This window comes from Solanum verrucosum, unplaced genomic scaffold (genome assembly GCF_900185275.1).
Source record: "Solanum verrucosum unplaced genomic scaffold, falcon-dt-bn FXZP01000273.1, whole genome shotgun sequence".
NCBI classification, from domain to species: domain Eukaryota; kingdom Viridiplantae; phylum Streptophyta; class Magnoliopsida; order Solanales; family Solanaceae; genus Solanum; species Solanum verrucosum.
This window is the reverse complement of record NW_026020163.1, coordinates 1,921,191-1,933,276: the sequence shown is the minus strand read 5'-3', so window position 1 is coordinate 1,933,276 and position 12,086 is coordinate 1,921,191. Positions and strand designations below refer to the sequence as shown.

The 12,086-nt window shown below is 30.8% G+C and overlaps 1 protein-coding gene and 1 pseudogene across 1 annotated transcript; both read right to left on the bottom strand.

Annotated features, from left to right (window-relative positions):
* Positions 1 to 1,715: 1,715 nt before the first annotated feature.
* On the bottom strand, positions 1,716 to 3,466 carry LOC125828628 (chalcone synthase J-like; annotated as a pseudogene).
* Positions 3,467 to 10,034: 6,568 nt separating this feature from the next.
* On the bottom strand, positions 10,035 to 11,449 carry LOC125828614 (chalcone synthase J-like). The gene is made up of 2 exons (XM_049507930.1): positions 11,281 to 11,449; positions 10,035 to 11,026 (listed from the first exon to the last, which is right to left on the bottom strand). Exons 1-2 carry the CDS (start codon positions 11,447 to 11,449, stop codon positions 10,035 to 10,037), a joined length of 1,161 nt encoding a protein of 386 aa, XP_049363887.1.
* Positions 11,450 to 12,086: the final 637 nt, after the last annotated feature.

The following is a 12,086-nucleotide window of genomic DNA, read 5'->3' as shown; positions in this document are numbered from 1 at the left end:
TTTTCGTCCTATACACTTATAATTTTACAAATACAGATCTTCCCTACCCAGCTTTCTTTTGTCTTTCTCTCTTTCTCGCTTCATAGAAACACAAATTATTCAATTGATTCTTATGTATATGTATACCGAAATATACATATTAATAGCCATAGCAAACATTATGTTTGCTATGGAGCGCAATTATACAAACTATAGCTATAGCATAAAATATGATTTTTTATGTTTACTAAACCTAAAATTTACTCTAAATGGGATAACAAAAACTTATACTAAAAGCATAATATTATTATATGAAAACTAATGTAAAAGAAAAATATTAAAATTGTTGAGAGGATAAATCACCCCATAAACAAAGTTGTTAAATATCTACATTGTGGATGCTATTGTATTCATAGTGTGAGAAAGGGGAGTCTTCTATTTATATGATTACATATGTTTCCACTAAGGAAAAAATAAATCAAATATGGAAGAAAAATATATTTTCCTTTCAATAAAAGTAAAAACATTTATGGTAGTGTTTTGTAATTTCTTTTAGGAAAAAATAAACTTCAAATAAGTTAAACAAAATCAAGGTAAAACCCTAACAAATGTTTGATTGTACTCTTTATAATACGTCCTTCGTTTTTTAAAGAATGACTAGTTTGACTCAGCACGGACTTTAACAAACTAAAAAAGACTTTTCAGTTTTGTGGTCCTAAATAAAAGTTATATGTCAAATGCATCAAATTGTTTTTTAATCTTGTGGCCATGTGAAAAACTTAAATTAGTGTTGTCAAAAAACGAAGGGGGTCATTTTTTCTGAATTAAACTAAAAAGAAAAGTAGGTCATTCTTTTTTAAACGAGAGGAGTAATACATAAACAAACACTGAAACTTGGCCTCAACTGACAAGTAAACACTTCAACTTTGAAGTGCACACTTCAACTTGGTCTCAATAGGCAACTAAATATTTCAACTCATCCTTACTGTGTTTCGTGGACAGTACTCTACTGACGTGACACATATATTTTGTAAATATTTAGATGATTATTTTATAAGTTGAAGTGTTCGGCTCACAAGTCACAATTGAGATGAATTCAATTGTCTAAACGTACGTATTCAAAACTGAAGCGTTTATTTGTTAGATGAGACTAAATTTTATATATCCTTTATATATTATGCCAATTAAAAAATTAATGCAACAGTGAAGCAACTATATATAGCCTGGATTCCAGCTAATTAATAATTTGTTATATCATTTGCATGTGAATCATCTTTCAGAATTGAAAAGAACAAACAATTTCTTAATTAAGTCATGCTCTAAAAATGGTTACAACACAAAGGAAGACCAACTATTTATAGGTGATGAATTCGTTCTTGCAATGAATATGGATAATGAGTAGTAAATTGGGAAAATATTGAATGACCCAAAGGAATTACATAAGTTACAAGGCATAAGATAGAATAATAGGTGAAATGAAGAGTTGGTGGTTACATAAGTTACTAACAACTAATGACCACTTTCTTTCACAATTGATAAGAGTAAAGAGACACTGGACATTACATGATACATAATATAACACATGATATATTTTTATTAATATTAAAATGTCACATTAACATATTTCATTATTAATTGCGAATAATATAGTAGTAGTTCATTACCAACAAATACAAAGACAACAATGATAGAGTACATTTCTCTAATCCTCCATTTATTTTAAACATTTTTGCAACCTAAATAGAAACACTACGGAGGACAAGTGCCTCAATAGTTAGGCCAGGCCCAAACCCAAAAAACACACCCCATTCAAGGCCTTCACCTGTAGTACCCAATCCTGCCTTGATAGACGTTTTCCTCATATCATCCAAAACAAACAAAACACAAGCACTAACCATGTTCCCATAATCACTCAATACATTTCGTGTTGCCTTGAGTTTTTCAGGCTTTAGGCCCAACTTTAATTCAATTTGATCCAAAATTGCAGGTCCACCTGGATGAGATACCCAAAAAATGGAGTTCCAATCAGAAATGTCAAGAGGTTGGAATGCTTCCACTAAAATCCTCTCAATATTTTTTGAGATTAGCATCGGAGTATCCTTATGTAACTGGACTTTCATCCCAGCCTCAGTTAGGTGACCAATAATTGCATGTTCACTATCTGGGAGTAGAGTTTGAGTTGCGAATACAAGCTCAAACAATGGTTTTTCCACATTCATGATTGGATCTGAACCAATAATAGCAGCTGATGCCCCATCACTAAAGAGGGCTTGCCCAACCAAAACTTCAAGTTCGGTTTCATTTGGGTTACGGAAGGAAACCAAATTGGCTAATTCTGAGCATACAACAAGAACTCGAGCACCTTTGTTATTCTCAGCTAAATCCTTAGCTAATCGAAGAGCAGTACCACCACCAAAACAACCTTGTTGGTACATCATGAATTGTTTCACTGGTGGTTCAAGTCCAAGAAGCTTAGTGAGTTGATAGTCTGCCCCAGGCAAATCCACACCACTAGTGGTGCAAAATACCAAATGTGTAATTTTGGACTTTGACTGACCCCATTCATTGATGGCCTTTTCAGCTGCCTCCTTCCCAAGTTTTGGCACCTCAACAATCGTGATTTCTTGCCTAATATTCAACGATGGAGCGTTGTATTCACAAATATTAGGATTTTTTTCAAGATTTCCTCAGTTAAATAAAAATATCTCTTTTTAATAATTGATTTGTCACCTGCAACAACATATTGAAAATTGTAAAACAACATTAAGTTAACTAAATCATAATTAGGGAATTTACCAAACACCGCGTTAAAATGCTCCTACCTAGGTACGTAAAAGCATTAAAATTTAATGCTTATATTAATTTACATTCTAATTTATTTATTTATTTCTTAGGTGAAAGTGGCAAATAAAAAATAATCCAAAATCGTCAAGTAATATACAAAACTAGTCAATTATTTCAAATCCCCTTATACATTTTAAACATTTTTGTGAGACTTTACTTATTATATATATATATATATAGATCATAGAGCTAGAGACATGCATGCATACGTACATATATCGATCTGTTCGTACATTAATATTATTTAGCAACTTTTTAATTTAAATTCACGTGACATATTTAAAACTATAAGATTAAAGGACATTTTGATATACATACTTTTAATTTAAGACCACAATTATTTTATTTTAAATGTTGTACTGAATTAAAATATGACAAACAAATTGAAAATGAGAGAGTATAACAAATAGTAAAATAGAATATGTACCACAAATAAAAAGAAGAGTAATTAATTATCTTACACATGCGCTTAAGCTTGTTCATAAGTTCAGTTTTATGTTCATTATTAGTGACACGAAAAAAAATAGTCAGCATCGGTACTTTGATCGTAACAATTGGAAGGATTGGCTGTTCCGATGGCCAACACGGTGGCGGGTCCCATGGCCCGTTGTGCCCGTCGGATCTCGTCAACGGTGACCATTTTCGCCGGAAAAAAATAGTGATTTTATTTGCTAGGATTTTTTCCCCCCTCCTTGTAGTATTTAGAGTGAATATATTTATTTTTTACTTTGCATGTTGGTCTCTCTTTATATAGGCATTTTGGAATTGTATAACGTGGCCTTTTATTAAATGTCCTTTCAAATATAAATCATTGTTGGCTCATTTTTATCCATACATTTTGAAGACACCAACAAACAACAATATACCAGTGAAATCCCAATAAGTAATCGAGAGGATAAAGTGTACGCCTATCTTGTAAAAATAAAGAGGTTGTTTCCGAAAAATCTTCGACTTATTATTTTGAAGAGTCTTGTCAATCTCCTCATTTTATCCAAGGTGATGGATTATTTTCTCTCCACATAAATACTTAAAATAGAATCAATCATCACACGAAGAGAACATTGGTGGGTAAATTTATAATTGTTCTTTTACATTTTTGTCCAGATCTATTGTACTTTTCTAAGAAAAAAAAATTCACTCTTGGTGTTTCATATCTGCATTGGAGTCCAACTAATTTAAATTTACGCCAAATAAGGCCCCATCCGGAGATAGTGCTCCCTATTAAGAACTTTTTCATACTCAAAATTCGAACTCAAAACCTCTGATAACAGTTCTATCGTACGAAAAGAATAGTTATTATTAGAATAAAACCAATCACTTCCATCTGTGATTTTGAGGCCCATAGAAAAGGATCCTCCAATACATTTCTTTTGAAATAATATTACACCTACTTACACCCAAAAAAGACAAATATTTTAGTAAAAAAAAAAAATACACATGTTAAACGTGTGTATTCACCTTAAAAAAAACATTTTTTTGTAACCAAACTTGTTTAAATGGTCATCATTCAACAATATAAGTGACATTAATATAATTATATAATACATTTACAATACCACAAAATTTATTGTATGTTTCAAAGAATTTATAAATCTGTTACTGTATTTGCGATGTTATGAATTACTTTTTTCTAGGTTAAATGAATTCACCTGTTGCAGGAGTAGTGGTACCTCAAACATCTACAATTTTATCGAACTCATCAAAAGCAGTTTCGAATCGTACAGAAGATTCAAATTTTGTTTGTGAAAAAATATGCAGTAGCGATTCGGAATTCAATGTAGAAAAGGAGGGTAAATCTATCTATTTATACCTGAAATTATGAGTTGAAATGGTGTGAAAACACCTGTTCAAAAAAGGTTTGATGTCTGTTTGGAAGGAGTATGTCCTTTTCAAATTAAAGTTGGAAATTATTTGGTGGAATTTAAATTATTATTTTTTTCAGAAATAATATCAAAAACTGAAAAAAAGAAAATAATTAATTTAGTACAAAAATTAAAGTATATCAATCAAACCCTAAGGCGGGCGTTATATATGAACTAGAAGAAGTACTTCTATATATAAATAAACACACTAGTCTTCATTTCTACCAGCAAAGAATTAAGGAGAAAGAGGTTTCTATATAAAAATGTGTTTGATCCATAAAAATGAATTAAGTTCACAATAAGGAGACGTGATGAGATAATCACACAAATCTAACATGAAACTCGAGAGAGAATTAAGCATCTCTCTCATCTAAAAACTTTTTTTTATAATTAATTGCTAAATTGCTCAACGCTAAAAATATTGAATGATGTAATAATGAGAAATACGGAGATCGAACAGAGGAGGGACCATATAGATTCACTTGGCCAGCATAAAATATATATGTTAGCAGACCCTTGGATAGCATGTTTTTAATATTTTCAAATATATTAATTATTTTACTCAATTTAATTTAGATACAATAAGGCCAAGAGGAAATGAAACATAATAAATAAATATGGTTGATATTGTGAAATGAAACACAAGCACTAGCCATGTTCCCATAATCACTCAATACATTTTCGCCGGAAAAAAAATAGTGATTTTATTTGCTATGGTTTTTTTTTCCCTTCTAATTCTTGTAGTATTTAGAATGAATATATTTTTTTTACTTTGCATATTGGTCTCTCTTTATATAGGCATTTTGGAATTATATAACATGGCCTTTTATTAATTGTCCTTTCAAATATGAATCATTGTTGGCTCATTTTTATCCATACATTTTGAAGACATCAACAAACAACAACATAGCAGTGAAATTCCACTAAGTAAATATTATCTCTATCTCGTAATAGTAAAGAGATTTGTTTCAAATGAACCCTCAGACTTATTTTTGAAGAGTGTTGTCAATCTCCTCATTTTATCCAAGGTTATGGATTACTTTCTCTCAATATAAAATAGATACACATGTTGTTGCAAGAGTAGCAGTACCTCTAGCGCCTATAACTACGTCGAACTCAAAGTCAGCCTCAAATCATACTTGATTTTTGTTAGTAAGAAAAACATGTAAAAGTGATTCAAAATTCAATTAGAAAGTAAGAATAAACCTCTTCATTTCTAAATACAATGTAAATTGATCGATAAACTTAGCTTCAAATTTTTATTTTTTATCTTAATTTCTTACTCACATCAAAACTTCAACAATTATAACTTAGAATAGAATCAATCATCACATGAAGAGAACATTGGTAGGTAAGTGTATAATTGTTCTTTTACATTTTTGTCCAGCTCTATTGTACTTTTTTTTTAAAATATCTCGATGTCTAGGATATTTGTATTGGAGTTCAATTAATTCAAATTTGCAACAGATAAGGCTCCATCCGGAGATAGTGCTCCCTATCGAAAAAAATTTCATACTCAAAACTCGAATCCGAGACTTCTAATGAGCTCTATTTTTGTACGAAAAGAACAGTTATTATTTTGAATAAAATAATTCACAATAGGACAAACCTAGCTATTCAATGAAATTTTAATTGTTTTTTTCTGAAAATAATATCAAAAACTGAAAATATAAACAAATAATTCAGTACAAAAAAGTTTATCAATCAAATCCTAAGGCCAGCGAAGCAAAGACGATGGGGCGAGGAAAAACCTCCTTCACAACTTTTTATGAATTAGAAGAAGTACTTCTATATATTCTCTATGAGAAATATAAGGGAAGAATATTATTAAATTGTTGTTGCGTTAAGGCGGCTGTGTATCGGTCGGTTCGGTTCGGTTTTAAAGTTTATCAATTTGTAGAGATGCTAAATCGTTATAGAACCATTAAGATATTGGCTTATCGGTTATTGGTTTATCGGTTTTTCATCGTTATCGGTTCGGTTATCGGTTTAACCGTTAATATTTGACACAAAAAAAACATTGAAGATCACTTAGAAACAAGGTGGCAAACCAAAGAAACCATGCACATGAGTTCACAACTTACATCTTGCCAAAAGCAAACACTTTTACATAATAGAATAACCAAGTGTTTGAGACAACCAAAAATAAAAGTAGGAAATCAAACTCTAAGTCAAGGACTTTATATACAAAATCGTATAAATATAATTATTTAATTTACTATCAGATTATCGGTTAACCCATTAAGAAAAAACTTCAAACCGTTAAAAACCGATAACCCGATAACAAAAAAAATCAAAACCGTTATCAAAACCGCTAAACCAATAACCCAATACTGATAAATCAATAACTTTTTTTTCAATTCGGATTGTATAGCCTATTCCTATTCTAACATAAACATACTAGTAATCCTTAATAAACATACTAGTATTCCTTTCTACCAGCAAAGAATGAATTAAGTTTACACTAAGGAGACGTGATGCGATAATCACACAAATCCTACGTGAAACTCAAGAGAGAAATTAAGCATTTATCTCATATAAAAACTTTTTTTTAACTCATCAATAAATTACCCATAGCTAAAAATATCGAATGATGTAACGACGAAAAATATGGAGATCGAACAGAGGAGGAACCATACATATATATTATTGGGGGAAAAAAAAATCTAAATGTAGATTCACTTGTCTAGCAGAAAATATATATGTTAGCACACACTTGGATAGCACATTTTCAATGGTTTCAAATATATTACTTAAGAGATATTTTTTCTTCCAACGACAAAGAAACTTACGGGTGGAGCCTTTTCGGGGACTAGCTCGCTTGTATTATTACTCAAGTGGACAAGTAATCCTACTTTATGCAACACATTTGGACTACGTACAAAAGTAAAACTATCTAAATTTCAAGGTGAATTCAATTACAATATCTTCAATTTTTTTCAAATAAAAGTAATATAAATTTACAAACTATCTAAGAAAATATTATATGTCACGATAATTTATAATTCAAACATTTAAAATATATGTGAAAAAATCACATTAAAGAAAAACTCTTTGATTATCTTCTCTTTTTTTTTCAGACTGTTACAATTTTGAATAAAATTTAATCAAAATCAAGGAAGGATTTGGGTGACACAAGTGAAGGTTTTGAGTATGACATGCTTCCATAGTGTCACTATTTAGGTTACCTTTGAGACTTATACTATTTGGGTTGGTTAAAGTTTGAATTGTTTATTCGCTTTAATTTTCTTACTATTTTCTTATAGCACATAACTAAGTTAAGTACCTCCTATAAAAGTCGCATTTTTTTGTGTTTTAAATTATTTATTGTGATTTCTTTAGAATAATTATCACAACTTTTTTTTGTTATTTTAAAATTTTAAGATAATTAGATTAAATTATTATTTTTTTCGATTTTATCTGTAATGGTAAAATATTTTGGCGTAAATAGATACACTTCGAAGGACGACTGCCTCAATAATTGATTTAGGTCCATCTCTTCTTCTTCTTCTTCTTCTTCTTCTTTTTTTTAAAGATTTTGCACATTTTAGTGTTCAAATGGAGTATATTTTTCTAGTTTTCTCTTAAATTATTAGAAAACAATAACTTGAAGGGAAAATGGGGAAGAAAAGAAAAGGCAAAATAGTACCTTACTTTATTTTCTTGATTTAATCCTTCGATATGTTAAATTTATTGATTTAACTAATATAAATCTGTATCAATTCCATTAATGAATCCACCTAGCAACCTACAGACTAATGAGAACTTAATATTTTATCTATAAGTCGTGACTATATTTATTGTTGGTGTGTTACTGTTGATGGATTTATCCTCAATTATAAAAAAAATAAGTCACTAATCGAATTTAAGAGTCGAACTCATGACTTAAAATATTTCAAGTCGCTTTGTTATGTTGTTAGGAGCTTTTTCATGAGTCGATTCAATATTTTATTTTATATAGAAAGAGATAAAAAGAATTTAACTTAGGTATACTGTGATATTTTGATAAAAGATATTTCAATTAATCATTGTTTGGTCAATATATTGGCTATGAGACCCTACATTTTTCTTTTATTACAAATTACTTTTGAATTGGTTTCTATTAAAATTACAATTAATTAATCGATATGGTACTTTTTACTCGTATCACTTGTTACAATGAAAATACTAAAACCATCTTTCTATGATAAGCTAGAGTTTGCCGTTAGCAATATAATACATTAGGGGTGTCAAAAATGAACCCAAACATAGGTTACCCGTTTAGAATTTTAAGAGTTGGGCTAAAAATAATTTGAATTGGGTTCAATCTCAACTCATTCAAGCCTAACCCATTTTAAGAGAATCCTCAATTGAGCTCAATTCAATCTCTAATTTCAACCCGTTTTAAAACTCTTTACTAAGATATGTTCCTATATTAAAGGTATGAATTATTATCTATTTAACATCTTTAGGATTTATCTATCAATTTGTTACTTTTTTTTAAAAAAAATCTTGAGCAGAAATTTGAATTGTGATTATAAAAGTTAAATATCACTATGTTAAAATTATTGAGATTAATCGGGTCAAATTGGGCGGGTCAAGACCCAACCCATTTTTTAGCCCATTTGAACCCAACCCATTTGAGCCCAAAGTAAACTTGGACGGGTCAAGACCCAACCCGATTTCTATCTCAATCCATTTTAATATCTCCAATTTCAACCCAACCCACCCATTTGACACCCCCTATAATACATACGTTAATTTGAGGGAATTATTGTAGATGTAATCTCGAGATTCGAAATGTGGCTTCTCTCAAAAACCTAATATGAACTTTACACAAAATCATAAGTGAGATTCAACATGTGTGATTTCGTATATATTTTGAAAACAAACATATACTATTACGTTTAGTAAATATGAGTCTTTTTTTATGTATCCCAAAAATGTTGGGTAAATTACATAAATCTCATAGTTTTAATATGAAATTACAATCTATCCCTAATAAGTTTTAATTACATTAATCCCTTACAAATTAAAAAAATTGGATACATTAAATACTGGCTCGGATACATTATTATGTAGCTTGGATACATTAAATACTGGCTCGGATACATTATTATGTAGCTTGGATACATTAAATACTGGCTCGGATACATTAATATGTAGCTCAGATACATTAAAAACTAGCTCGAATACATAATATGTAGCTCGGATACATTAAATACTGGCTCGAATACTTTAATATGCAGCTCGGATACATTAAAGAAATAAGGGATTTTAGATATTTTTAAAAATAATAGGGGATAATGGAAATAAGTGAAACAAAAGGTGTGTATTTCTGTAATTTGTCCAAAAATAATGTATCCCAGCCTAAATGGATACACTACGGAGGACAATTGCCTCAATAGTTAACCCAGGCCCAAAACCCAAAAGTACTCCCCAGACAAGGCCTTCTCCAGTGGTGCCTAATTTTGCTCTGATAGAGGCTTTCCTCATCTCGTCCAACACAAACAAAACACTAACACTGCCCATGTTCCCATAATTCCTCATGATATTTCTTGTAGCCTTAAGTTTTTCAGGCCTTAAGCCCAATTTTAATTCAATTTGATCCAAAATTGCGCGTCCGCCTGCATGAGATACCCAAAAGATTGAGTTCCAATCAGAAATGCCAAGAGGTTGAAATGCTTCAACTAGGATCCTTTCAATATTTTTTGAAATCAGCATTGGAGTATCCTTATGTATTTTAGCTATCAGCCCAGCCTCATTAAGGTTACCAATAATTGCATGTCCACTATCTGGAAGAAGATTTTGTGTTGCAAATACAAGCTCAAACAAAGGCCTCTCCACATTCATGATTGGATCTGAACCAACAATGACAGCTGATGCCCCATCACTGAATAAGGCTTGCCCAATCAAAACGTCAATCTCGGTTTCACTTGGTGCATGGAAGCATAGCAAATTAATTTCTGAACAAACAACAAGGACTCGAGCACCCTTGTTATTTTCAGCTAAGTCCTTAGCCAATCGAAGAATAGTGCCCCCAGCAGAACAACCTTGTTGGTACATCATGAATCGCTTGACTGATAGGTCAAGTCCAAGAAGCTTAGTGAGTTGGTAATCTGCCCCAGGCACATCCACACCACTAGTGGTACAAAAGACCAAATGAGTAATTTTTGACTTAGACTGGCCCCATTCATTGATCGCCTTTTCAGCTGCTTCCTTCCCAAGTTTTGGAACCTCAACAATCGCAATTTCTTGTCTAACATTGAAAGAAGGTGTTTTATATTTACATAAATTAGGATTTTTTTTCAAGATTTCCTCTGTTAAGTGAAAATATCTCTTTTTAATCATTGATCTGTCACCTGCAACATATGAAAACATAATTAATTAAAGTTAGCCAATATCCCATCCTAACATATCACTTAAAACTTAAATGTTTATAATTTTGGTTTATTGGTTGAATATGCATTTGTTTCTTTTATTGAATCCAAAATCTTCAAAGTAATGCATATATAGCTAGTTAGATGTTACTAATCCCTTTATATACCCTTGTACATTTATAATCTTCAAGTAAAATGGAATATATGTACCATAAAAGAATAAAATATTATCTTACACATGCGCTTAAACTTTTGTTTAAGTTCAATTTTATGCTCACTATTAGTGACACGAAAATAATAGTCAGGATAAGCGCTTTGATCAAAACAATTGGGAGGATTGGATGTTCCGATGGCCAACACGGTGGCTAGCCCCATGGCCCGTTGGATCTCGACGGCGGTGATCATTTTCGCCGGAAAAAATAGTGAGCTAAGTCTTTTTGCTAGGTTTTTTTTTATTTTTTATGGTAGTAGTAGAATAGAATGAATAAGACTTTGTATGCATATAGTCTCTCTTTATATAGGCCTTTTGACGTTGTAACGTCCCCTCACCCGCCCCTCAAAAATATAAACATTGTTGCTCGAATATGACTTTATCCCAACTTAGGATAAGAAGTTCTCACATCGACAAAAGTACAAGAGAGATATTGAGTATATAAATAAGCAGACCTTAGTGACGTATTTTAAAATTTTGCGAATCTAGATTCAGAATCAACAATATCACTAATAGGTTGGACGGTTGACTGACTTAATTTGAAAAGAATAGTTAGAAGAATGAAATCAATCACAATAGGATATCGGTAGGTACTTATAAAATATATATATATAGCCTTTTATAAGATTGTAGTCTAATTTAGCCAGTAATAAGATAGACATTTGCACTTTATAAAAGTGTCTTTTAAGCACCCATATGTATAAGAGCAACTTCTAATGTGTTAAATAATTACTAGCTCGTTTAGATTGACTTGAAAAAAGTAGTTTTTAAATTAAAAATAAAAAGTTAAATTGAAATGGCTTTTAAGTCAAAAAATAAAAAGTAGGGGGA